The 21,756-nt window shown below is 29.4% G+C and overlaps 13 protein-coding genes across 13 annotated transcripts; 6 read left to right on the top strand and 7 right to left on the bottom strand. All coding sequences in view use genetic code 12, as the record gives it.

The window, feature by feature from the left end:
- Positions 1–104: 104 nt before the first annotated feature.
- Positions 105–904, top strand: ACP12 (acyl carrier protein). The gene has a single exon (XM_064881609.1). The coding sequence runs from the start codon at positions 256–258 to the stop codon at positions 604–606; it is 351 nt and encodes a 116-aa protein (XP_064738310.1). The 5' UTR covers positions 105–255; the 3' UTR covers positions 607–904.
- Positions 847–2,508, top strand: SDS22 (type 1 protein phosphatase-activating protein). The gene has a single exon (XM_064884118.1). It carries the CDS (start codon positions 1,004–1,006, stop codon positions 2,144–2,146), a length of 1,143 nt encoding a protein of 380 aa, XP_064738309.1. The 5' UTR covers positions 847–1,003; the 3' UTR covers positions 2,147–2,508.
- A 16-nt stretch (positions 2,509–2,524) lies between these two features.
- Positions 2,525–3,288, top strand: HSP21 (Hsp21p). Its single transcript, XM_064881608.1, has one exon. The coding sequence runs from the start codon at positions 2,555–2,557 to the stop codon at positions 3,176–3,178; it is 624 nt and encodes a 207-aa protein (XP_064738308.1). The 5' UTR covers positions 2,525–2,554; the 3' UTR covers positions 3,179–3,288.
- GCD7 (translation initiation factor eIF2B subunit beta) lies at positions 3,271–4,502 on the bottom strand. The gene has a single exon (XM_064881607.1). It carries the CDS (start codon positions 4,437–4,439, stop codon positions 3,321–3,323), a length of 1,119 nt encoding a protein of 372 aa, XP_064738307.1. The 5' UTR covers positions 4,440–4,502; the 3' UTR covers positions 3,271–3,320.
- Positions 4,503–4,733: 231 nt separating this feature from the next.
- MED1 (Med1p) lies at positions 4,734–6,699 on the top strand (the record flags this gene model as incomplete). Its single annotated transcript, XM_064883347.1, has 1 exon — positions 4,734–6,699. Exon 1 carries the CDS (start codon positions 4,825–4,827, stop codon positions 6,697–6,699), a length of 1,875 nt encoding a protein of 624 aa, XP_064738306.1. The 5' UTR covers positions 4,734–4,824.
- COQ5 (2-hexaprenyl-6-methoxy-1,4-benzoquinone methyltransferase) lies at positions 6,687–7,906 on the bottom strand. The gene has a single exon (XM_064881606.1). It carries the CDS (start codon positions 7,706–7,708, stop codon positions 6,800–6,802), a length of 909 nt encoding a protein of 302 aa, XP_064738305.1. The 5' UTR covers positions 7,709–7,906; the 3' UTR covers positions 6,687–6,799.
- Positions 7,907–9,690, bottom strand: CDC19 (pyruvate kinase). The gene has a single exon (XM_064881605.1). The coding sequence runs from the start codon at positions 9,557–9,559 to the stop codon at positions 8,045–8,047; it is 1,515 nt and encodes a 504-aa protein (XP_064738304.1). The 5' UTR covers positions 9,560–9,690; the 3' UTR covers positions 7,907–8,044.
- A 1,671-nt stretch (positions 9,691–11,361) lies between these two features.
- MDJ2 (Mdj2p) lies at positions 11,362–11,805 on the top strand (the record flags this gene model as incomplete). Its single annotated transcript, XM_064880191.1, has 1 exon — positions 11,362–11,805. One exon carries the CDS (start codon positions 11,362–11,364, stop codon positions 11,803–11,805), a length of 444 nt encoding a protein of 147 aa, XP_064738303.1.
- A 51-nt stretch (positions 11,806–11,856) lies between these two features.
- On the bottom strand, positions 11,857–15,622 carry PEX6 (AAA family ATPase peroxin 6; the record flags this gene model as incomplete). Its single annotated transcript, XM_064879801.1, has 2 exons — positions 14,832–15,622; positions 11,857–14,786 (listed from the first exon to the last, which is right to left on the bottom strand). Exons 1-2 carry the CDS (start codon positions 15,514–15,516, stop codon positions 11,857–11,859), a joined length of 3,615 nt encoding a protein of 1,204 aa, XP_064738302.1. The 5' UTR covers positions 15,517–15,622.
- Positions 15,623–16,767: 1,145 nt separating this feature from the next.
- Positions 16,768–17,838, bottom strand: RJT21DRAFT_120014 (60S ribosomal protein eL31). Its single transcript, XM_064881604.1, has 2 exons — positions 17,678–17,838; positions 16,768–17,217 (listed from the first exon to the last, which is right to left on the bottom strand). Exons 1-2 carry the CDS (start codon positions 17,729–17,731, stop codon positions 16,933–16,935), a joined length of 339 nt encoding a protein of 112 aa, XP_064738301.1. The 5' UTR covers positions 17,732–17,838; the 3' UTR covers positions 16,768–16,932.
- A 144-nt stretch (positions 17,839–17,982) lies between these two features.
- Positions 17,983–19,080, bottom strand: RJT21DRAFT_1006 (uncharacterized protein; the record flags this gene model as incomplete). The annotated part of the gene is made up of 1 exon (XM_064879714.1): positions 17,983–19,080. One exon carries the CDS (start codon positions 19,078–19,080, stop codon positions 17,983–17,985), a length of 1,098 nt encoding a protein of 365 aa, XP_064738300.1.
- Positions 19,081–19,216: 136 nt separating this feature from the next.
- RJT21DRAFT_1005 (uncharacterized protein) lies at positions 19,217–19,642 on the top strand (the record flags this gene model as incomplete). Its single annotated transcript, XM_064879712.1, has 1 exon — positions 19,217–19,642. One exon carries the CDS (start codon positions 19,217–19,219, stop codon positions 19,640–19,642), a length of 426 nt encoding a protein of 141 aa, XP_064738299.1.
- A 292-nt stretch (positions 19,643–19,934) lies between these two features.
- RJT21DRAFT_113695 (uncharacterized protein) lies at positions 19,935–21,065 on the bottom strand (the record flags this gene model as incomplete). The annotated part of the gene is made up of 1 exon (XM_064880190.1): positions 19,935–21,065. One exon carries the CDS (start codon positions 21,063–21,065, stop codon positions 19,935–19,937), a length of 1,131 nt encoding a protein of 376 aa, XP_064738298.1.
- Between the last annotated feature and the right edge of the window lie 691 nt (positions 21,066–21,756).

The following is a 21,756-nucleotide window of genomic DNA, read 5'->3' as shown; positions in this document are numbered from 1 at the left end:
ATACTTGAATACCCTTCCATACTATAAACCTTTAGATTATACTTATAGTTATAGTCACTTATATAGTGTGCGTGCTGACGTAAGCTCCCTATCTGCAGTACCGCCCATTTTGGTTGGTCAACAGAAAAAAATCTCTCTGGAAGAAATCCTGGTGTATAGAAAGATCCATAGTATAGTCTATCGTATACATTAGTACAACAATTTGTTACTATCATTAGATCTATAAACAAATATAAACAAATATAAACAAATACAATGTTCAGATTGGCTTTACGTTCAACTATTCGTCCAGTTGCTAGAATTCCTTTGGCTTCTAAATCTATCATTACTCCAATGAGATTCTATGCTGTTGCTCCAATTACTAAGGAAGAAGTTACTCAAAGAGCTTTTGAAGCTTTAAAAACTGTTGCTGCATTACAAGAATCTAAATTAACTTTAGAAGCTTCTTTCCAAAAGGATTTAGGATTAGATTCCTTGGATACCGTTGAAGCTTTAGTTGCTTTAGAAGAAGAATTTGATTTAGAAATTCCTGACAAGATTTCTGATGAAATCAAGACTGTTGGTGAAGCCATTGATTATATTTTTGAAGAAGAACAAAAATTATAGAGTATCAACTACTTATAATTCCTCATATGTTGTATATTTGAATTAAGATTCTGACATCCATAAATAATGCTCTTTGCTTTCCTTCACTCTGTATATACTAATCTTTTTACGATCTTTTAGATAGTAGATGTCGGCTTTTGTAGCTGAAGTGATCTTTACTATAATATTATTTAAATTGAAATAACTTATTACTAATTGTAGATGTACTTGATCATATATCATATCATATATGTAAGAGTAAGAGTAAGAGTAAGATTCTTTACTAGAGTAAGATGGTCACGTGATCATTTGTAATGTAATGTCCCCGAGTAGTGCTTCCCCAAAGAGCCAGTCATACGAATAGTTAAGACATTGCTTAAATCCATAATTATCATATATATAAAAAGATAGTATAACAATGACAAAGGAGTCACCTGAGAATATTAAGAACGGAGTAGAATATTGTGAGATTCATCATTTACATGATGACCCACAAGTATTATCTCATACCGAAGATGAAGAAGATGATGATGAAGAAGAAGAATATCCACCTCAACCAATTGAACATCAACCAACAGTAATTCATAATACTGCTACTCAACAGAATGTAATAATTCCTGATGAACATCCTGAACAATTACCTTCTGATGAAGATTTAGCAGCAGATTATCCTGATGATTCTTCATATATTGATTTAATCCATTTAAAGATTGGATCATTAGAAGCATTAAATTTATCAAGATTTTCTAAATTAGAATCATTATGTTTAAGACAAAATTTAATAACATCTATAGTGGGAGTAAAAGATCTTCCTGGTGAAACATTAGAAGAATTGGATCTTTATGATAATAGAATTAATCATATTTCTAGTAATATTAAACATCTTACAAAACTTAAGAATCTTGATTTATCATTTAATAATATAAAAACCATTAAGAATATTGAAACTTTAACCGAATTAGAGAATCTCTATTTCGTTCAAAATAAAATTAAAGAAATTCAAAATCTTGAAACCTTGACTAAAATTAAAAATTTGGAATTAGGAGGGAATAAAATCAGTGTTATTTCAGAAACTCTTAATAAATTGGTAAATCTTGAACAATTATGGTTAGGTAAGAATAGAATTGAAAGATTTGAAAATATGACTAATTTACTGAATTTAAAGATTCTTTCTATACAATCAAATCGAATTACTAAAATTGAAGGATTAGATAAATTAGTTAATTTAGAAGAACTTTACTTATCTCATAATGGTATTGAAAAAATTGAAAATTTAGAGAATAATACCAAATTAACTACATTGGATATAACTTCTAATAGAATAACTAAATTAGAAAATCTTAGTCATTTAACTAAATTAACCGACTTTTGGTGTTCATATAATGGAATTGCTTCTTTTGAAGAAGTTGGTCAACAATTAGGGAAATTAACTGAACTTGATACAGTATATTTCGAAGGTAATCCAATTCAATTACAAAATCCTACTGCTTATAGAAGAAAGCTTACTCTATATTTAGGACCAAGTTTAGCTAAGATTGATGCAACATATATCCGTGGATGATTTTCTAGAAATTTCTGAATTCATCATTACTCATTTCATAATGGCCGCAATTTAACCATCCCCCCATTCACCTAAAGGGATACTGATACTGTGAGGGTCTGTAGTGGTCATTCAAGGGGGGTGTAATTATAATCTTATTTTTTTGTATATACTTAGTTTGCAACCTCAATAAACAAAATGAATGGTTACTAACCTCTCCGCTCATCCCTAAAATCACTCCACTGTGTAGAAATTTCTAGTTGTTTCGGGGATATTCTAGAACTCAATTTTTTTATTTTTCTGTTGCTGCGATCACGAAATTTTGCAGTCATATCTTGACTATATAAGGAGTGGTTAATGGTCTATAATCTGGATATTAAATTATGGTAACTAAGGACAAATTCAAATTCAAATTCAATTATAGCTACAATGAGTTTTAACGATTTTTTCAATTCAAGTTTAGACAGTTTCTTTGACAGAGGATTCTTTAATAGACCCAGAAGATATGAATCAAACTTCCCTAGTGGTTACTTCTCTACAAGAGGTTTAATTGATCAAACTTATCCTGATAAGAGAAGTTTAGTTCCACTGACATTTTATCCAACTGATGCTATAGGATTCCCATTTGATGGTGATTTCTTCAGACACTTTAATGATGGTAAGATTTTTGTTGGCTTTGATAATAATGTTGATTTGAAAGAAGAAAAAGATAAGTATATTGTAACAGCTCAAATTGAAGATTTAAAGAATAAAGATTTAAAGATTGACTTCTTAAAGAGAGAAAATGAATTAAAGATCAGTATTTCAGATTCTGAAGAGAAACAAGATGAGAAATCTGGTGAGAAGTCTTCTAGTTCTAGGAGCTATCAAAGTAGTCTCAAGTTTGACAAGGCAGTCAATGCTGCAGATATCAGTGCTGAACCTCAAGAAAATTCCATTATAATCACGGTTCCAAAAGTAGAGGCTGATTCTGAAAATGTTGTTAGTATTCCAATTGGAAATGGTGAAGGGAATGTTCGTAAGATTCTTGAAGAACATCCAGCGCAACAATAGGGGCTCATGAACAAAATGTTATTCTTGTATAACTGGTTATATAATGCTTAAATATGGATTGTTTATAGTTTTTATTGATATTGAATAAATTATGATTTATGAATTATGAATTATATATTAAAATATCTTGTATATACATTGCTTATTCGAGATTATTATCCTCTGTCTTGTAATTATCTAATACGATTCTATAAATAAATGAAGGAGCAAATCCTCCAACGTTTGTAATGTAGATATCAATATGTTCTGGCAGTATATAGTCATCTAATGGATTTGTAACTATTTCAACATTTTCAATGAGTTTAAAATCATCATAATTTAATACTTTCCCAGAATTACCTACTTCAATTAAATCATCACCATTGAATGGATATAATGGAGAAAGTTTATATAAACCAGCTAAAGCAAATACTGGAGTTCTATGTTCTTTGGCACATTCAACTACATGAGTTACACCAGAATTTGATAAACAACCTCCATTAGCAAAAACTGCTGAAGATCCAATAATTACTTTACCAACACGAGACATAACAGCATATACAGTTGAATCAGGAATTAATATAGTTTCTATTTTATTTTCTGCTAATTTCTTAACAAATTTATGAGATGTATTAATATCATTGGGGAAACTTTCAGTAACTAATACTGTAAACTTTCTTTTAGCTCTTGCTTTAATTAAAAATTGTAAAACAGTTTCTGAAGTTGGAGTGGGAGTTAATAAAATTTCATTATCATGAATAAGATCAACAGACATTGTTTCAATACCTTCATTTACATTAGCAATTTCATCTTCTAAATCTCTAATACCTTGAATAATTATAGATCTAAAATCACTACTTTGCTTTTTCAGTTGATTATATTGAACTTTTTGATTACCAGTACTATTAGTTGATAATAAACTAAACATTGAACTCATCATAGGTGTATTATCATTATTTTCAGTTTCAATTTCATCACGAATTAATGCCAATACTCTACGAACAATATTCCCACTTATAATCTTTTTTGGATATCCAGTATTAAGAATAGTTCCAACTTTTCTAATTATATTAATTAAATCATATGGATTAGTCCATCTCGCAGCTGATATTACTTTCATTAATAAATGACATATGGCCAATGCTATGACTTTATCACCCACAATTTGATGACGCTTCAATCCTGATACAACAGGATCAATAAGAGATTGTATCTCCGGAGTTATGACAGACATTTTGTTGGTGTTGGTGCTGTAATCAGCTTTGGTTTCAGTATGAATCATCGTACTCTGAAAAATTGTAGTACCAAAAAAAAATTATTGGAGTAAATATTCGATCACGTGCCGGAAGTCACAAGAATACAGATTAGTAGTTTACTACTTTAAATATATATAATAGATATATGACTATTTCTACTATACCTATCCTTAATATGTAATATACGAATACGTGTGATTCAGTAACTAACATGAAACATTAATAATATTAATAATATTAATAATAGTAAAATAGTAATATAGTAAAACAATTGCAAAACTATGCCTGCAAAATGCCTTATTGTAATATGCAAAAAAATTGCGCCTAACATGTAATATCCCACCAGCCAGCATAAGAATTAGCCTTAGTCAATACTATTAACTACAGTAAGTTGCTCAAACCCCCAACCAAATGTCATCCAATGGAGTTCTAGTCCAACCTTTGGAGTCACTATATGATTATTCACCCAACTTCAAAGTTTCAGTAGAATTAATACAAAAATTGGCTCAACAACTCAAATTAGAGACATTCGTTGATAAATCGGGATATACTATTGATTCAATTAATGCAGCCAAGAATGAAAAGATTCAGAGATTATCAATTGCTGGATCTTATGTATTACTTGAAATTGACTTTATTGACGATGAAACCATTGTAAATGTTTCATTATCATTTGCCAATCAAGAAACTGAAGCAGTTGAAACTCTCGATAAGAATTTACATGGAAAGATAATATCTAAGGATAAAGATGAAACTGGGATATATCAAGTAATTATAGATTCTAGTCAAAAGAGTTTGGCTTATTCTAAAGGTAGTGGTACTGGAACTAAATCAATTGCTGAAGGAATCTTATTAAAGAATTTAACATCTAAGAAATTGAATAATTTCCCTACAAATTTAAGCTATTTAGCTAATATGGATAGACTTTCATCAGCATCTTTTGATGCATTTGACATATTAGAGCGATTATCAATGTTATTATATGCAGTTGAAACTATTGAAACAGAAAATAAGAAAGATGATTGGTTAGTGGATGAAGGCTTTGTAAGTAGAGTAGGTGCTGTTAAAGTAAATGATGAAGAGACTAATCAATTGGGAGTATTTATTCATTATTGGCAAGATTTCAGATACATCAATCACGAATATAAAGTGTCCACTGACAGTAAAATTCCACTTGTAGGTTTCAATCATGGATTATTGATCCGAATTGATCCTGTGTCTACTTCGAAACAGGTTGATTATTTTGAGGATTTGAAAACTGAAAATTGGGACTTACATTCAAGTTCAAAGCTAGACGTGTATAAATTCAAATTCGGTAATAAATCAGACACTAATGACCCTACAAGCTCCAATCTTCAAGGTCCACCATCATCTTCATCTTCATCTTCATCTACAACATCAGCTGAAATATCCAATTGGGAATTAAATTTAGTTCTTGATCAAGAAGTTTTCATACCCCTGTATTTATTAGGTTATTTGGCTCCAATGAAATATACAACAGGAACTAGTCAAAATCCTACTATTTCTCAATTTAACAATTATGAAAGTGCAGTTCATCATTTGCATACTTTTGATGATAAAGAAATTCCATTCAACATATCGAGTGATTTAATTACAAATGATTTCATACCCGTAAAAACAATGTTTATCAATAAGTTGGTAGAAATATCCTATTATGTTCCAATGTTTAGAAATCATATTGTACTTGTAAATTTATTTAATACTATAGAATCAAGATGTAAAGAATCAATTGCTATTAATGCTAATATTGGAAGATCAAGACGTAGTTCTAAAGTAGGAAGCATATCTGGTATGAATACTGAAAAGGAATTAACTGAAGAAGCTAAGAAAAAACTTAAGGAATCATTAAAATTACCTCAAGATGTTACTGATGAAGAATTACTTAGTTTAAATGCTATATCTGAAAATGCTACTTATTCAACTATAAAACCTATAACTCACAAAGAACTTAATTTAGATCTGTTTTTAAATGATGAATCTAATGATGAAGAAACGAAACACGAAATTTCTGAAAGTATTAGTCTTACATTAGAATCTATTGATGGAGGATCAGATTTCTTTGATATATTGCTTACACTTAGAGCAGTTAGTAGATTAGGAGAAGTAACGATTCCATTTAAGATATCTAATGGAGAAATTCTTGATGCAACTTCAGGAACAGCAGATGCTATGGAAATTGATAGTATTGATAAACGGTCTAGATTTATTAAAGCATTAAATCTTACAGAAGATGTGGTTAAATCATTTACCCATATATATTTATAAGATATAAAAGTAAATATTATATGTAATTGTAATTTTAGTAACTATATACAAAAGAGATTTTTAGAAGATTCTTAATATTATTTAAACTATTTTAAATTATTTAAAGTTTTACACCAATATGTATAGCAGCAACACCAAAGGTTAAGTTTTCATAACCCTTTTCAGGTACATAAAATCCTGCCTTTTCAATCATTGATTTAAATTCTTCTTGTTTAGGGAATTTTCTAATACTTTCTACTAAATATTGATAAGAATCTCTATCATCAGCAATTAATTGACCCATTAATGGTAATAAAGAAAATGAATAAGCTTGATAAATATAGTCAATAGCAGGATTATCAACTTGTGAGAATTCTAAACATGCAAAAATACCTCCTGGTCTAAGAACTCTATAAGCAGCATTTAAACCAGCTTGAACATCAGTAAAATTTCTAATTCCAAATGCAATAGTATATACATCTTTAGAATTATCAGGAATTTGATCTAAAATTTCTCCATTTTGTACTAAAAACTTAACTCTATCAGATCCATCATTCCATCTAGTTGATTGGAATCTTTTTTCTCCTTCTCTTAACATATCAGCATTAATATCTGCAACTGTCATAGTTGAACTAGTATCATTAAATTTTCTTTCAGCATGATCTAATAATCCAAATGCAATATCACCTGTACCACCAGCAACATCAAGAAAATCAAGTCCACGATTACTTCCTGGTCTCATTCCAGCATCTAATCGATTTATAAAATGTGATTTCCATAATCTATGTACACCCATTGACATAGCATCATTCATAACATCATATTTAGATGCAACTGATGAAAATACTCCTCCAACTAATTTCTCCTTGTCTTCTTTATTAACGGTCTTAAATCCAAAATGAGTGGTCTCATTACTATTGTTAGGATTGGTAGAAGAATTGAAACGCAATTGTTGTACTAATGGTCTAACACCAATTCTACACCCATACCCACTACTTGACCTTATGGCCAGTTTTGTTAAGAGTGACATTACAGTATAGTACGTATACAATAAATATCACCTCACTATAACAAGCCTATTGGTTCAAAGCTGATTGCTAAATTTTAGTGAGAGTGAGCTCGGTACGACAAGTGAAAAATAAGTTAATACAAATTGGCCTAGGACACGCCCCTTGCGAAAATTTGAAATTATTGCAAAAAAAAAAGATTTTACACTTACAACGTTTTCTCTCTGTTTTTAGTATGATATATATTTATCAAGTATATAAGGTTCATATTAGTATAAATCAAAGCTGTGGATAAGCCTAGTAGTAATAGTACGAAAGTACGAGAATTGAAGTAATTAATTTTTAAATTATCAATCAACCTAAGCTTGGACAACTCTGACAGTGTTAGAGTGACCAGAACCTCTGGTCCAACCTTGGACAGTAATGATGGAATCACCCTTGGTAATAATACCTAATTCAACAGCTTCAGAAACAGCCCATCTTAATCTGTTTTCGACATCTTCTTGCCAGTTTTCAACTCTTTCCTTGGTATAGACGAATGGATAAACACCTCTATATAAGTGAGAGTATCTAGCAGATCTTTCATTTCTAGTAACCATCATAATTGGAATATTTGGCTTGTATTTAGAAACTAATCTGGCAGATAAACCAGAGGTAGATAAAACAACAATGGCTTGAGCATTTTGTTCATAAGCAGCAGAAACAGCAGCAACGGCACAGGTTTCAGTGGTTGGGGTTGGTCTGATAGCTAAAGATCTGATTTCATTGTGTAAGGATTGATAAGCAATGGCCTTTTCTGCAATAATAGCAGTGTTGTGCATCATAGAGACAGCTTCGAATGGATAGTTACCTTTAGCAGTTTCACCAGATAACATAACACAGTCAGCACCATCTAAGATAGCATTACCAACATCAGAAACTTCAGCTCTAGTTGGTCTTGGGTTATAAGTCATAGATTCTAACATTTGAGTAGCACAAATAACTGGCTTAGCAGCTAAGTTACATTTAGCAATCAATTGTTTTTGAACAACGAAAACTTGAGGAGCTGGGATTTCAATACCTAAATCACCTCTAGCAACCATAACACCATCGGTTTCAGCTAAAATGTCATCGAAATTGTTAACACCTTGTTGATTTTCAATCTTAGCAATGATTTGAATATCTTTACCTTCTTCACCTAAAACGGATCTGATTTCTTTAATATCATCACCAGTTCTAATAAAAGAAGCAAAGACCATGTGAACACCGTTCTTGACACCGAATCTAAGATCATCCTTATCCTTTTCAGATAAAGCTGGTAAATCAACATCGGTACCTGGTAAATTTACACCCTTATGGGAACAGATCTTACCGGCATTGATGGATTTAACCTTTAAAGTATGTTCATCAACAACTTCTTGAACTTCAAAAGATAAAACACCATCATCAATATATATGATCTTACCAACATCAATAACTTTAGTAATATTTTTGTAATCAAGGTACATAACCTTATCATCACAAGCTTTAGCATATTTTTCATTAGTAGAGAAAATCATTTCATGACCTGGAGCAATTGGGTAGTCAACTTCATTAACAGTGGTACCAGTTCTAATTTCTGGACCTTTAGTATCTAAAGCAATAGCCAATGGTCTACCTTTGTATAATTCTTCAGACTTTCTAGCATTATCAACAACAGATTGATGGTATTCATAAGAACCATGAGAAAAGTTCATACGAACAATGTTTAAACCAGCTTTTCTTAATTTAACCATAACTTCAGCATCATTGGTTTTTGGACCAATAGTACCAATAATTGAAGTTCTTCTTAAAACCTTATCAGGGGTTTCTGTAGTATTCAATTGGGTTAACCAATGTAATGAGGCACTAGACATGATTGATAAATTATAATAAAATTAATAGGATTAGAGATATGTTAATATGTTAACTATTATCAATTGCTATATTAATCAAAAAAATTCAATACTAATTCCAATTATTAAGGAAACAATACTAATATATAGGTTTTCGAAACCAGGTGGGATGGCCAAGTCCCGTACAGACTTCGAGGAATTTTTTGTCTCTGTAACCGCATCAGGTGAATGTCCGGCCAATTTTTTTTTTTCACTTTTTTGTGCAACTGATGGCGGAAAATTTTTGGGCATGGGACACTGCCGGTAATCAGTGAGCCGTCAGTGAAGTTAATTGATCTGATAGTAGCAATTGGTGATTTAGTAGTATTAGTAGAGACTTAGTACTGATTAAGTTAGATTCTATTAGTTGAACACCGAACTAGTAAACGTGTGGTAGCAATATAGTTGCAAATAGTGGTTCTCAATTGAATGATACTTGTAGGCTTGTAAGTATCAATGAGAGATTATAATCATGATGTCATTAGATATTGGTGAGTTTCAGAATTCATTGACTAGCGAGCCGACCGAAGGACAATTATCTCCTTTTGCAACCATGATCTGTAGAATAGTATCCACTGGTTATGTAACATTGCTATTATAATCTACAAAATTCATGCATCGATCCGCTCAAAGTTAATAATTAAGCCTACACTACCATACACTCTAACTACTATAATTACCATACACTAGCTTAATATAAATTTAGTAATTTTAATTATACTAGTGTTATGATTTTGTGTGTGCATTGGAATCAACTGATTGCTCTCGCAGTTTTGAATATTCTATCCTGTAAATCGTCACTTGACCAGACTTGACCTGAATGATATGGCCTCATATGGTAGAGAGAAAAAAGATCACTTCCTAGTCTAATAAAGTTATATCTCCACGGTTACGTATATTAATGTATGAGGTAATTACCGCTTAGCTTTATAATAACATGAATCTTGTCTACGATCCGACATGTGTCATATAAATTTATCCGCTAGACACTCCGATGGCTAAAATTCTAAATCACCTGTTTTGTGTTGTGTTCGGGTTCGGACTTTTCTCCACTTGTATTGTTTTGTTGGTTTGATTAGGTATCGGCCGGTCACGTGCAAAAGAGGAGAAGTTTAAAACCGTCTATAGCCTGAAAATTTTCTTTGCGTCAATGGCTGCAAATAAATTAAGTTGTATCAGCTGTTTATAAGTGATTAGTTTCTTAGTGCTGTTACTTCAGTAAGTAACTGATAAGATTCATTTATTAATCAAATTGCTTCTGTCTAGCACAAATCTGCTTAGGCTGAATAATAATAAATCGAAAGTATAAAGCATTTGCACTCTGAATCCACCTAATGTACTTGTTACTTTCATAAACTATATAACATATACATTACATAATGATGGTGGATTTATTATCACCACATGAAATCAAATTGAATTAAAATGGTAGAACGCAGATGTTCTGCCAAATTGGTTGGAAAATGTCAAGAAATTCAGTAACTTAATATGAATTGACTCAAATTGTCTAGATTTGCATAAACATGATCTTTTATAATCCCCCATGATTTCGGCTAACTATCCATAACTGATTATAAGTAAGAGGTATTAAATACCATGTCGTAATTCAAAGTGTCCCTAACAGTAGTGCACAATGTTTTCTCTGTCCACCTTTTTTTTTTGCCTCGCCGAGGAAGACAAAAGTACAAAGATCTTTAACTATGGTTCCCCATATAATCTTACCAATCTGTTAATATTCTCATCAGGGTCAATCTACCCTATCTTCATATATATTCAAATGTCATATGGTACTACCGATAATAATAGGAGTAGGTGCTACTGTGGTTGCCTTAACAATTAAGTCATCTGTAGCGGCTTATAGTAAGTTTCTTCATCTTACACCCCAAATGATTGCATCATTAAATAATATTAAATTAATAAGACCTGATGAAGATAATCTAAGTATTAAGAAATCAGATCCTAATTATGCTCATATACTATATTTACGACTGCGATATCCTGCATCCGGGTTTAAAGATCCTATGACAGAACAAGAAGCATTATTAATAATGGGAATTGAAGGCGATGATATAGTAAAATTTAATAAGAAATTATTAAGAGAACGATATAGAAAATTAATTATACTTAATCATCCAGATAAAAGTGGAAGTCAGTACATTAGTCAACGTATAAATCAAGCTAAAGATGTTTTAGAGCGTAGTTATATGTTTAAGAACGATAAAGATTAGAATTATTCTTGTAAATATACATTTTAATAAATATGACTAAACGTAAATTGTCTAATTCTCATTACTATTACTAAAATCAATGGAAATGTGTTCTTCACTTCCATTGGCTACTCCATTGGCTGTTCCATTAGAAAATCCATTGGATTCAACTGGTTGGGTATTGTTATTATTGTTATTGGCAGCTTTTTCTTTATTACCTTCAAAGTTTTGTCGAACTCTCAAGTAATGTTGTAATTCTTCTGCACTAACAGAAGGAATTAATTCTTGTTGAGCCTTTTCAAAGTCCTGCATTTTAACTAACACATTCACATCATTTTCAGTACTAATATTATCAAACCACCATCTAGTGGATATAGTTTCTTTACCTTCAGATTCTAAATTTCTATTAAATTCTTTAATCTTACTATCAACTTCATTTGCAACTCTTGTCATAGCATTTAACATTGAATCAGAACATAATGCATAAAAATCAGCTCCTGTAAATGTAAATGAACATTTCTCAGCAATTTTTTCTAAACTAACATCATCATCTAATTTAAATTTTCTAGTTAATGCTTCTAAAATCTTAGTTTGTTTATCATTAGTATCTGAAATTCCTAAATATAACATTTTATCAAATCTTCCTGGTCTTAATAATGCTTCATCTAATAAATCTGGTCTATTAGTTGCTCCAACTACAAATACTCCATCACCTCCTTCACTACTCATTCCATCTAATTCAGCTAATAATTGAGAAACAATTCTATCCATAACTCCACCAGAATCACCTTGATTACCTCTTTTAGGTGCAACAGAATCTAATTCATCAAAGAAAATAACACATGGTTTAGCATCTCTAGCTCTTTGAAATACTCTACGAACATTAGCTTCAGATTCTCCAATATACATATTTAATAATTCTGGACCTTTAACACTAAAGAAATTTAATGAAAAATTAGTAGCAATTGCTTTAGCTAATAATGTTTTACCAGTACCTGGAGGTCCATAAAATAAAATTCCACTTCTTTTCTTTAAACCATTATTAAAAAGTTCTGGATGTTTTAATGGCATATCAATTGTATCTAAGATTTCATCTTTAACTAAATCTAAACCTCCAATATCTTCCCACTTTACATTAGGAATTCTTGGAGCTCCAATAGAATCACTAAATTGATTACGAGCTTCATTAATAGCTTGATTAAAATCTTCTGGAATCCAAGTTATAATACCTCCATCTCCTATATTTATAAGATTAGAAAGTTTAATATTTAATTCTTTAGATAATTTAGTTAATCTTTTAATGGCAGATTTTTTTGATTTCTTAATAATTGAAATTAAATCACGAGGAGTTAATCCAGCAGATTGTAAAGCAAGTGTATTATAATTTATATCTTTTCTAATTATAAATGAATAATCATTAATATCTTGATTATTATCAATATTTGTCCATGATTGTTTCTTTTCTTTATTAATTAAAAATTTAAATATTTGTAATCTTTCTTGTTCACTTGGAACAGTAAATTCAATATTAAATTTAATTAAAGATTTTATATTATCATTTAATTTTTCATAATTATTACAACTCATTACTATAATTAAATTTGAATATTTATTAAGATATTCTTGTAATAATTGAATAATTTTTAATGATAAAGAAGTATTAATTGATGAATTTTGATCATTATCATCACTTGATGGACATAATGATTCAATATGTTTTAAATAAATTAAATTATATGAATTATTATTATTTGCATTAAATGTATTAGTTGGTTGATTTACTAATAATTTATCAATTTTACCACTTAAAACTCCAACTGTCTTTAATTCTTGTCCAGAATTAATTATATCTATACAATCTAATTCAATTAAATTTAATCCTAATTCATAACTCATATTTCGAACTAAATTGGTTTTACCAATACCTCGAGATAATGAATTTAATAATATAGTAGTTTTAAGATTAATCTTGGAATTTAAACAAGTTTGTAAGATTTTCTTAAAATCTTTAGCATATTTAAAATCTTTAGAAACTAAATTATAATTAAATAATGGTGGTAAATTAAGGTAGGGATACCATTGATAAAATTCATTTGGAGGTAATTTTACAAATTCTACTCCTGAAGATACTAATAAAGTCTTTGAAGGATCAATAATATATTGATTTGTAATGGATTGTTTACCATTTATTTCAACAATTCTAAACCAAGCTACAGAATCAGGATCTCCAATAGGGAGAACATCTAATCCATCATTAGTGGCAATATCATCGGTAGCATTATCATCATTACTTCCAGTATTACTATTATTTGAATCATTAATATGATCAAATATGGTTTTAGATAATACCGAATCTAAAACAACAGGAAAGAAATCTCCTTGTTTAACACATTTAAATTGATTTGATAAACTTGTTTTTAAACTAGAAAAGAAATTTCTTTGAAAAGTTTTATCCATAGTTATTTGAGAACAAACTCTTGATATAGTTACTGAATCTGCTATTGGTAATGTATCATTTAATGAATCAGATGATTTTTCAATTGATTCAAATGTTACTCTTGATTGAGAATTTAATCCTAAATTAACTAATAATATAGGTGATAAATAAACATGATTTAATGAAAATGATTTATTTGGTTCTATGAATGTAAAGATTCTAATTATAACTGAATCTTCATGATTATTAGTATTCATATAATTTAATTTAATTAAATCTCCATTAAATACAGCAAAGTTTAATTTAACTAAATCTGAAGTATTTATAAATACAAATAATTCTGAATCTTCATTTTCCCAATTTAAAGGTAATTGTTCAATAGTTAATCTTTCAGGTAATGAATTAACTCGAAATTTATGTAAATTAGTTGGTGTTGAAGATATAGCTGACAGAATTGGATTAAAGTGTAAATTAGATTGTAAATATGTAGATAAATCTAATTCTGTCTCTAATCGGGAATAAAATTCACTATCCCCAAGTTTATATTCTTCATCAGATTCATCATCTAATTCATTCTCAATATCTTGACCTTCATTTTCATTTTCATCACTGGATTCTTCAAATTGAATTAATTCATGTTCAATATCATCATCTTGATTAATTAAAACAATATTAGTATCATTATTAACTAATCCTTGAGATAATGGTTCACAAAGTTTAACTTTCCCATTAATTAATCTAATTGTATCATTATCATTTATAACATTACCACTATCCAACAAATACTGATTCAAGAATAAATGTTTAATAGTTTGATTTGATTTTTCAGTTATTAATCGATAAATTTCATTTGGTAAAGAAACATAAATTTGTGATAAAGTAGGGATATCATGAATATTTATAGATTTTATAGTGGCAGAATTCAAAGTTAATTTATCGATGGGAAATCTAGATAAATTTGAATTATTTATAAAACTAATTAAATTGGTTGTACGATTATTTATACTTGATACTTTAAATATTTTGAAACTAGTGAAATAATCCGGGGAACCTAATAATTTTATTAAGACAAAATTATCGCCAGAAGTCAGTTCGAAATCAGTTCCAAAAAGTTTTGTAAAGAGATCTTGGGATAATTCAATGGCATTATATATAAATAATTGTGGATCATTAACAAATGAAACATTTGCAACTGTTGTAACTGACTCGTGAGTCGGATGAGATCCATTTAAATAATGGCCATTAGAACCAGAAACAGTACCAGAACCATTTTGCGATTGTAAAACTGATGGCATGGTTATTGTTCTAATATCAAATACTCAGAACTTTAACCTGTGTCCAATAATTATTAGATAGTTGTATCTTTTACTTTTCTGTGGTGGTAGGTTAGTGGTTTAAGTACCTTTTAGTCTATGCGCTACTCCACAAATTTCGTGGGCGAGATTGTCTCCAGGCTTACTGATTTTCCTCGGTACGTTTTTCGCTTGTCACACTTTCCCCGAGCTGGAAAGATTGCAAAATCTGAACATTGGACGAAGTCTGTACTACAAGCCCAAGTGACTAATGGAAATGTTGATTTCCATCACATTACCTTTGGTACTACTAATGTATCTGACTATTATGTTTAATAACAATAAGCATATTTAGATATTATTCGAATTATTATTATACTAAAACAAACAAAGTCTTTGCTAACTTCCGCTTAATTCTTTGCCAATTTAATAAACAACTATAACTATACCACTTGCTTTAAAATGAAAAAAAAATTTGTCCTGACTATGACGTAACAGAACGATAGTACAATTCAGACTTTATAATTCCAATCTAATTGCAATAGAGTATTATTGCAATCCCAGAGCTCTATACTTTGCAACCCCCAATGAATACTATTTGAGTGCTGCATAAATTTACCCGGAAACTTTTTCCATTTGGCAGCACAGATGAGAGACACTACGAAAAAATTTCTAACCTGCTGACAGATTTAGTAACAGTAACAGTACCGACAAGAAGATTGTTATCAGTATATCTAACAAATGAATCATTGTATCAATTAAAAAGTATGTATTGGCTTCTAGTCAGAAACTATAGAAACACTTCAAATTGAAACTATTCAATAAGTTCGACTCATGACATAATTTTCATGATGATAGTTTTTTTTCTTTCATACCAATTAAGAGCTTTCATTCGAAGGTTTTTACCGTTTTGGTAATCCATGGCCTTTATTGCAATGATCTGGTATTATTTGTCATAGTTACACTGATCTATGTTGAGAGTCGAATGAACTGTTTTAATTTGAGATAAATTTAAATAATTAATTAAAACTGTGTTTACTAACTGTAAATAGCTTATGCATGTAAGGATATATGTTTAGCTTTTAATAGAAGAAAGATTTTTTGTTAAATATCGAATTATAATATTGTAGAATTTCGTAATACAATTTGTGCTGACACTTATATTTAAGCTTACGATTCAACTGTCAGCTTTAAGCTCAAGCAGATCTACATCGCTCTTTACATAGCTTCTAATGAGCATAAACTGATTTAACAATATAACATAAATTATATGAATTTGTATTTTTTGATGAGTTAGTATACAAAGAACTATTTATTATTTGAACATGAAATGTATAAGGGGATTGGTAGTGATGTTAAGATTATAATTCTAAAAGTTGATCCTGTAATGTAGTAGTTAAGAAATTAATTCAAACTAATTTAAGCATCATCTTCAACAACAACAGTGTGTAAACCCTTGGTGGTTGGAACAAAGACTGGTTCAACAAAGGCAAATAATTTTTCCTTAGCATCTTCTTCATCGTTTCTCTTTCTAGAGATTCTTAATCTTAATCTTTTTTCAACACCTTGAACACCTCTTTTCCATAATTGAACGTTTAATTTTGGATCTAATCTGACATCAGTGGTACCCATGTGTAAAGTGGCAAACTTCTTGATTTCCTTGACAGCCTTTGGAGCTCTCTTCTTGAAGTGGACACCGTGTAACTAGAAAGAAATTATTGTTAGTATATTGTTTTCTTACACCTAAAATTAATTGTTTACGAGAATGAATTTAAACAAAGTAAGAATTACATTTTATAATGATAAATATTCTGGACTTTGAATTTATTTGACTTGCTGATAAAATGTAGTAGTATGCTTTCAATAATTATGGTTGGTTATAATGGTAGTAGGGTATGTATAATATTGCCTGAACATGAAATTTCTTTATTGATTAATAATTGATAATTCATATTGTTTCTATCCAGGTTTTACTTGGATAGAATCACATTGATGATATTTTACTTTCCTACTCATGTTCTTTTGAATTTCTTCTGTTTTACTTGTCTATGTTATATTTCTTGATGGATGGTTGATTCAATTCTTAACAGTATTTCTTGGGACTTCTTCCCTTCAATATTCAATCGTTTAAATTCACACTTGTTTATATTACAATATTACATACTCTCTTGTGTAAGTTGATGGTGTATTCACGAGTAACAACGTCTTGTAAAGCCATTTTTGATGATGTTAATTAAGGATGGTTATATCAAAAGTGTATTAACTATGTATTAAATTTTTTTAAAATCTTTTGAAAAATGAGCTTGACTTCCTGTTTGTTCGCACTATGTATGTGTAGGAGAAATTGTTAGTGTTAACTATGGGTGAAAATTTATTTTAGTGAGAAATTTATATACAGGTATGTGAAATCACGTGTAAAGTGCGAGAGCTAGGGTTTCAGACCTAGGACCTAATATCTATTATAATTAATTATCTATTTAATCCATACAGTTTATCTAAATGATTATACCACTGATTATTAACTTTATTATATATCTTATCAACTATAGATATTCCATTAACATTATCTTGTTGAGTTTCATTCAAGGTTAGTGTTAATGGTAATTCTTCTGGTTCTAGATCAGATTCTTTATGTTGTAAAGTTACTAAAGGATTATTATCAAGTAAGTCCCATAATCCAAGTATTTTGATGACCGTTTTAAATAGAATTGGTTCCTCTATAAAATCATCAATGTTAGAAACTGATTTATTTATGATATAAGAGAAAGTATCATATGTGTATTGATTGACTTGATTATTAAATAATTCAGTAAATTTAAATGATAGTATCCTTTTGATTGATTCCTTACTTGAATCCGTTTCTGTCAATAAATATTTATTAACAATTAAAGCAATGACTATTAAGTTAGATAAATATTGAGACTGTAAATCTTCTAATTTATCAGCAGTTCCAGTCTTAATCACCAATTCATGAATAACCCCATTCAAAAAGGTTAGTAATGTATTAAAGCTATTCAATCGTATTAGATTAATTATTAATTTATAACTTAAATCAATTAACTTCAATTGAACTTGATTTGTATCTTTTAAACGAAGTTGATAATTCAATTTATAGATCTCATTGATTATATTTAAACCCACAGCAGGATTAAATACTGCTCCATTAGTACCACTAACTTGTTCTGATTTTAATTTTAATATTAATATAAGAAATCTGTAGTATTTAAGATCAAGTTTTGGTAATGGATAAACTGTAATAGATTCATCTTTAATGTTTTCCTGAAGGTAAAGAATATTATTTAGATTAATAGCTTCTTGTTGAGCTATATCAACACGATTACTAAATACAAGAAGGTTAAGTCTGATTTCCCAAAGTTTTAATAATTGATTAATATTCGAGATATGATTATTGGATTTAATTATATGATATAATTGATCAATTACCGTATCATAATTGATTGATGATGAATCCAATTCTTGATATATTTCATCAATTGAGAGTAAGGAAAGATTTTCAGCGGGTTTCCTAACAAATAAAATGTCCTGAGTGATATATTCTAACGACATTATCGATAATAATCTTGCCCAGATATTTATTTACAGTTGGAGATACTCCATAAATGCGATCTATATATACATTTTTTTTTATAATCACAAAACAATTTAGACAATCGATAAGGAATGTACCATCCCATAATTAATCATGTCATCACATAATGATATATTAAGAGAAGCCAAAATCAATCAATTGAATCAACTAAAAGCTTCCAATCAATATTCTAAACAATTAACATCATCAATCTATTCTTTAATAAAGTCCAATTCTTCACTTCAATCTTCATCACATTTAATTGATAAAATTTCAACCATTCATCAATTAAATGATGAAATAGATAAACAATTGAACGAAGATATAGCTTCTAATTATGATCGATTAATGTACCAGAAGAAGAAGTTGAATAATTTAATTAATGATTGTCATCGAGTATTAAATATTCATTCTCATAATCATCCGACTCAAACAGTTAATATTATAACCAATTTACAATCTCGTTCTGAATTGATTGATCAAGAGTTACGAATATTAGAATATACACTCAAATTATTAACTGAAACACATCTGAATTAAATATAAATTATAAATTAGAAAATATAAAATAAAGAAACGATGACATATGCATAATGACCCATTAAATAAAGAAGATTAAAATAGATATATAGTTATATAATGAATAAATTAAATTAGATAAATAATAGATATGTAGATAGAAACTTAAAATAAAAAAAAAAATTAAATATAACGTCAGCAAATAATACCATTAAAGTAATAATTAGTCAAGTGTAGTTAGGTAGAAAGGTTCTATAAATGTAGATGCAAATCATGACTTCGTAGGATAAATCAACAAAGGATTACCATAAATTTATGGTAATCCTTTAGCAGCTCTTTCCCATTTTTCTTCAGCTATCCATCCAGCATTAATAATTTTGATTAAATCCCCCAAATTAATCTTTTTATCGTTCCTCAAAGTACGATTCTTTTCAACAAGATTATTATAAATTTTAACATATGAATCCTTAGGGATATGATTAATAGACAGACTTTCAATACGAGCTTGAATCTTAGGTTCATTCTCACTTGAAGTTTGAAGCCATTTATTTCTTCTGAATTCCCAAAGTGTCAACCCTAAATTAATAGATGCATCATTGACAATACTTTTCTTTTGAGATTCAAGTTCCTGCTTTAAAGCATAGACATCAAGATCATGATAAGTAATATCATCAATATTTTCAATATCTAATAAATCTTCACCATTATTTATATTATCTTCATCATCTGCATCTCCATCCTCAACATTTTCTTCTTGTTCAGGAGTGAAACTTTGTCGTATGAAATCTTGCAAAGTATAATTCAATTTCGTTTGACCATCACTTATAAGAGTTGTTGAAGATTTAACATCAGTTGAAGTATTGTTATTATTACTTGTACCAATACGTTGATTATTATGACTTTTTTGTTGATGATATTCAACCATTTTATCTAAACTTTTAAACTTCTTAAATTCTTGTAGAAAAGTTTCTTCCATTGAATTATAACCTTTTGAATGACGAACTAATCTATCAAGCTGATCGTCAGAATCTACTTCAGTGAATAAATCAGCTACTAATTCGTCAGTTGTAAATACTTCTTCAGATATAGATCTTAATCTGAAAAGGAATAAATTAAATTCAACAGCTAGTTTCTTAAAAAATGATAATTTTGAAGTTGAAGAATTTGAAGTTGTAGGAGCGCTAGTTGCAGTTGTGGTTGAATGTGAATTTGAATTTGAATTTGAATGTTTAGCTCGGGAAGATGGAGGTCCTGGAGTTACAGAAGAAGTGAAGGATTGTGAAGAAGATACTTTCAAAGTTCTAATAGATCTCTTTTTATTTAGAATAGATTTTGTGTTTGTTGAAGGACTTTGACTTTGATTTTGATTTTGGATTGATAAAGAATTTGAAGAGTTGGATAGAGGGGTAGATGATTTTATAAATCTTGATTTATCATTAAACATTTGTATAGCTAGATATGACTGAGTATACTAAGGAAGGTAGAATATAATATAATATAATATAATATAACAAACTAACTACCAATGACTATAATGCAAAATCCAAATTAATAAATGGTATGTTATGGTATGAACTGAAAAGGTGAAGGTAAAGTGGGATGCAAATGAACTCTCTATAAATGGTGGTGGCAATATTGATAGGTTTATTAGTTGATTATTCCTTAATGAAAAATAAGTATACTTATGAATCAAAGGATAAAGATATGTGACATTCTAGGGAAAGAAGGATGAAAGAAAAGAAAATCAAAGATCCGACTAAGAACGATATAGTGTTATTCGAATGTAGGAAGGGTTGGTGAAAACTGTTATCTAATGGTTGACTGATTTGATTTGCTCAGGGCTATCCTATCTAGTCAATAAAAGAAACAGAAGTTGCAATATTATCAAAAAAAGAAAATATGGTTAAGAGCAAAGGATTTTGGTCAAGTTTAATGGAAGTTTAAACTCCCGCAGTACTATAAAATTGTTTAGACCAAGTCGCAAGAGTTCTCCGACACTTTGTCCCGCATATCGAGCTTACAATGAAGTTTCAGTTTATTACATGGGGTTCTATGGCTCATTAAATTGAATGCGAGGAGTCTCTACACTACAGGATACTATTTCCCACTATTCAAACTCCTTAAATCATTAAATC

This window comes from Scheffersomyces amazonensis (genome assembly GCF_036850825.1).
Source record: "Scheffersomyces amazonensis strain UFMG-HMD-26.3 chromosome Unknown RJT21scaffold_3, whole genome shotgun sequence".
In the NCBI taxonomy this organism is placed as follows: domain Eukaryota; kingdom Fungi; phylum Ascomycota; class Pichiomycetes; order Serinales; family Debaryomycetaceae; genus Scheffersomyces; species Scheffersomyces amazonensis.
This window is presented reverse-complemented; position numbering and strand designations above follow the sequence as displayed.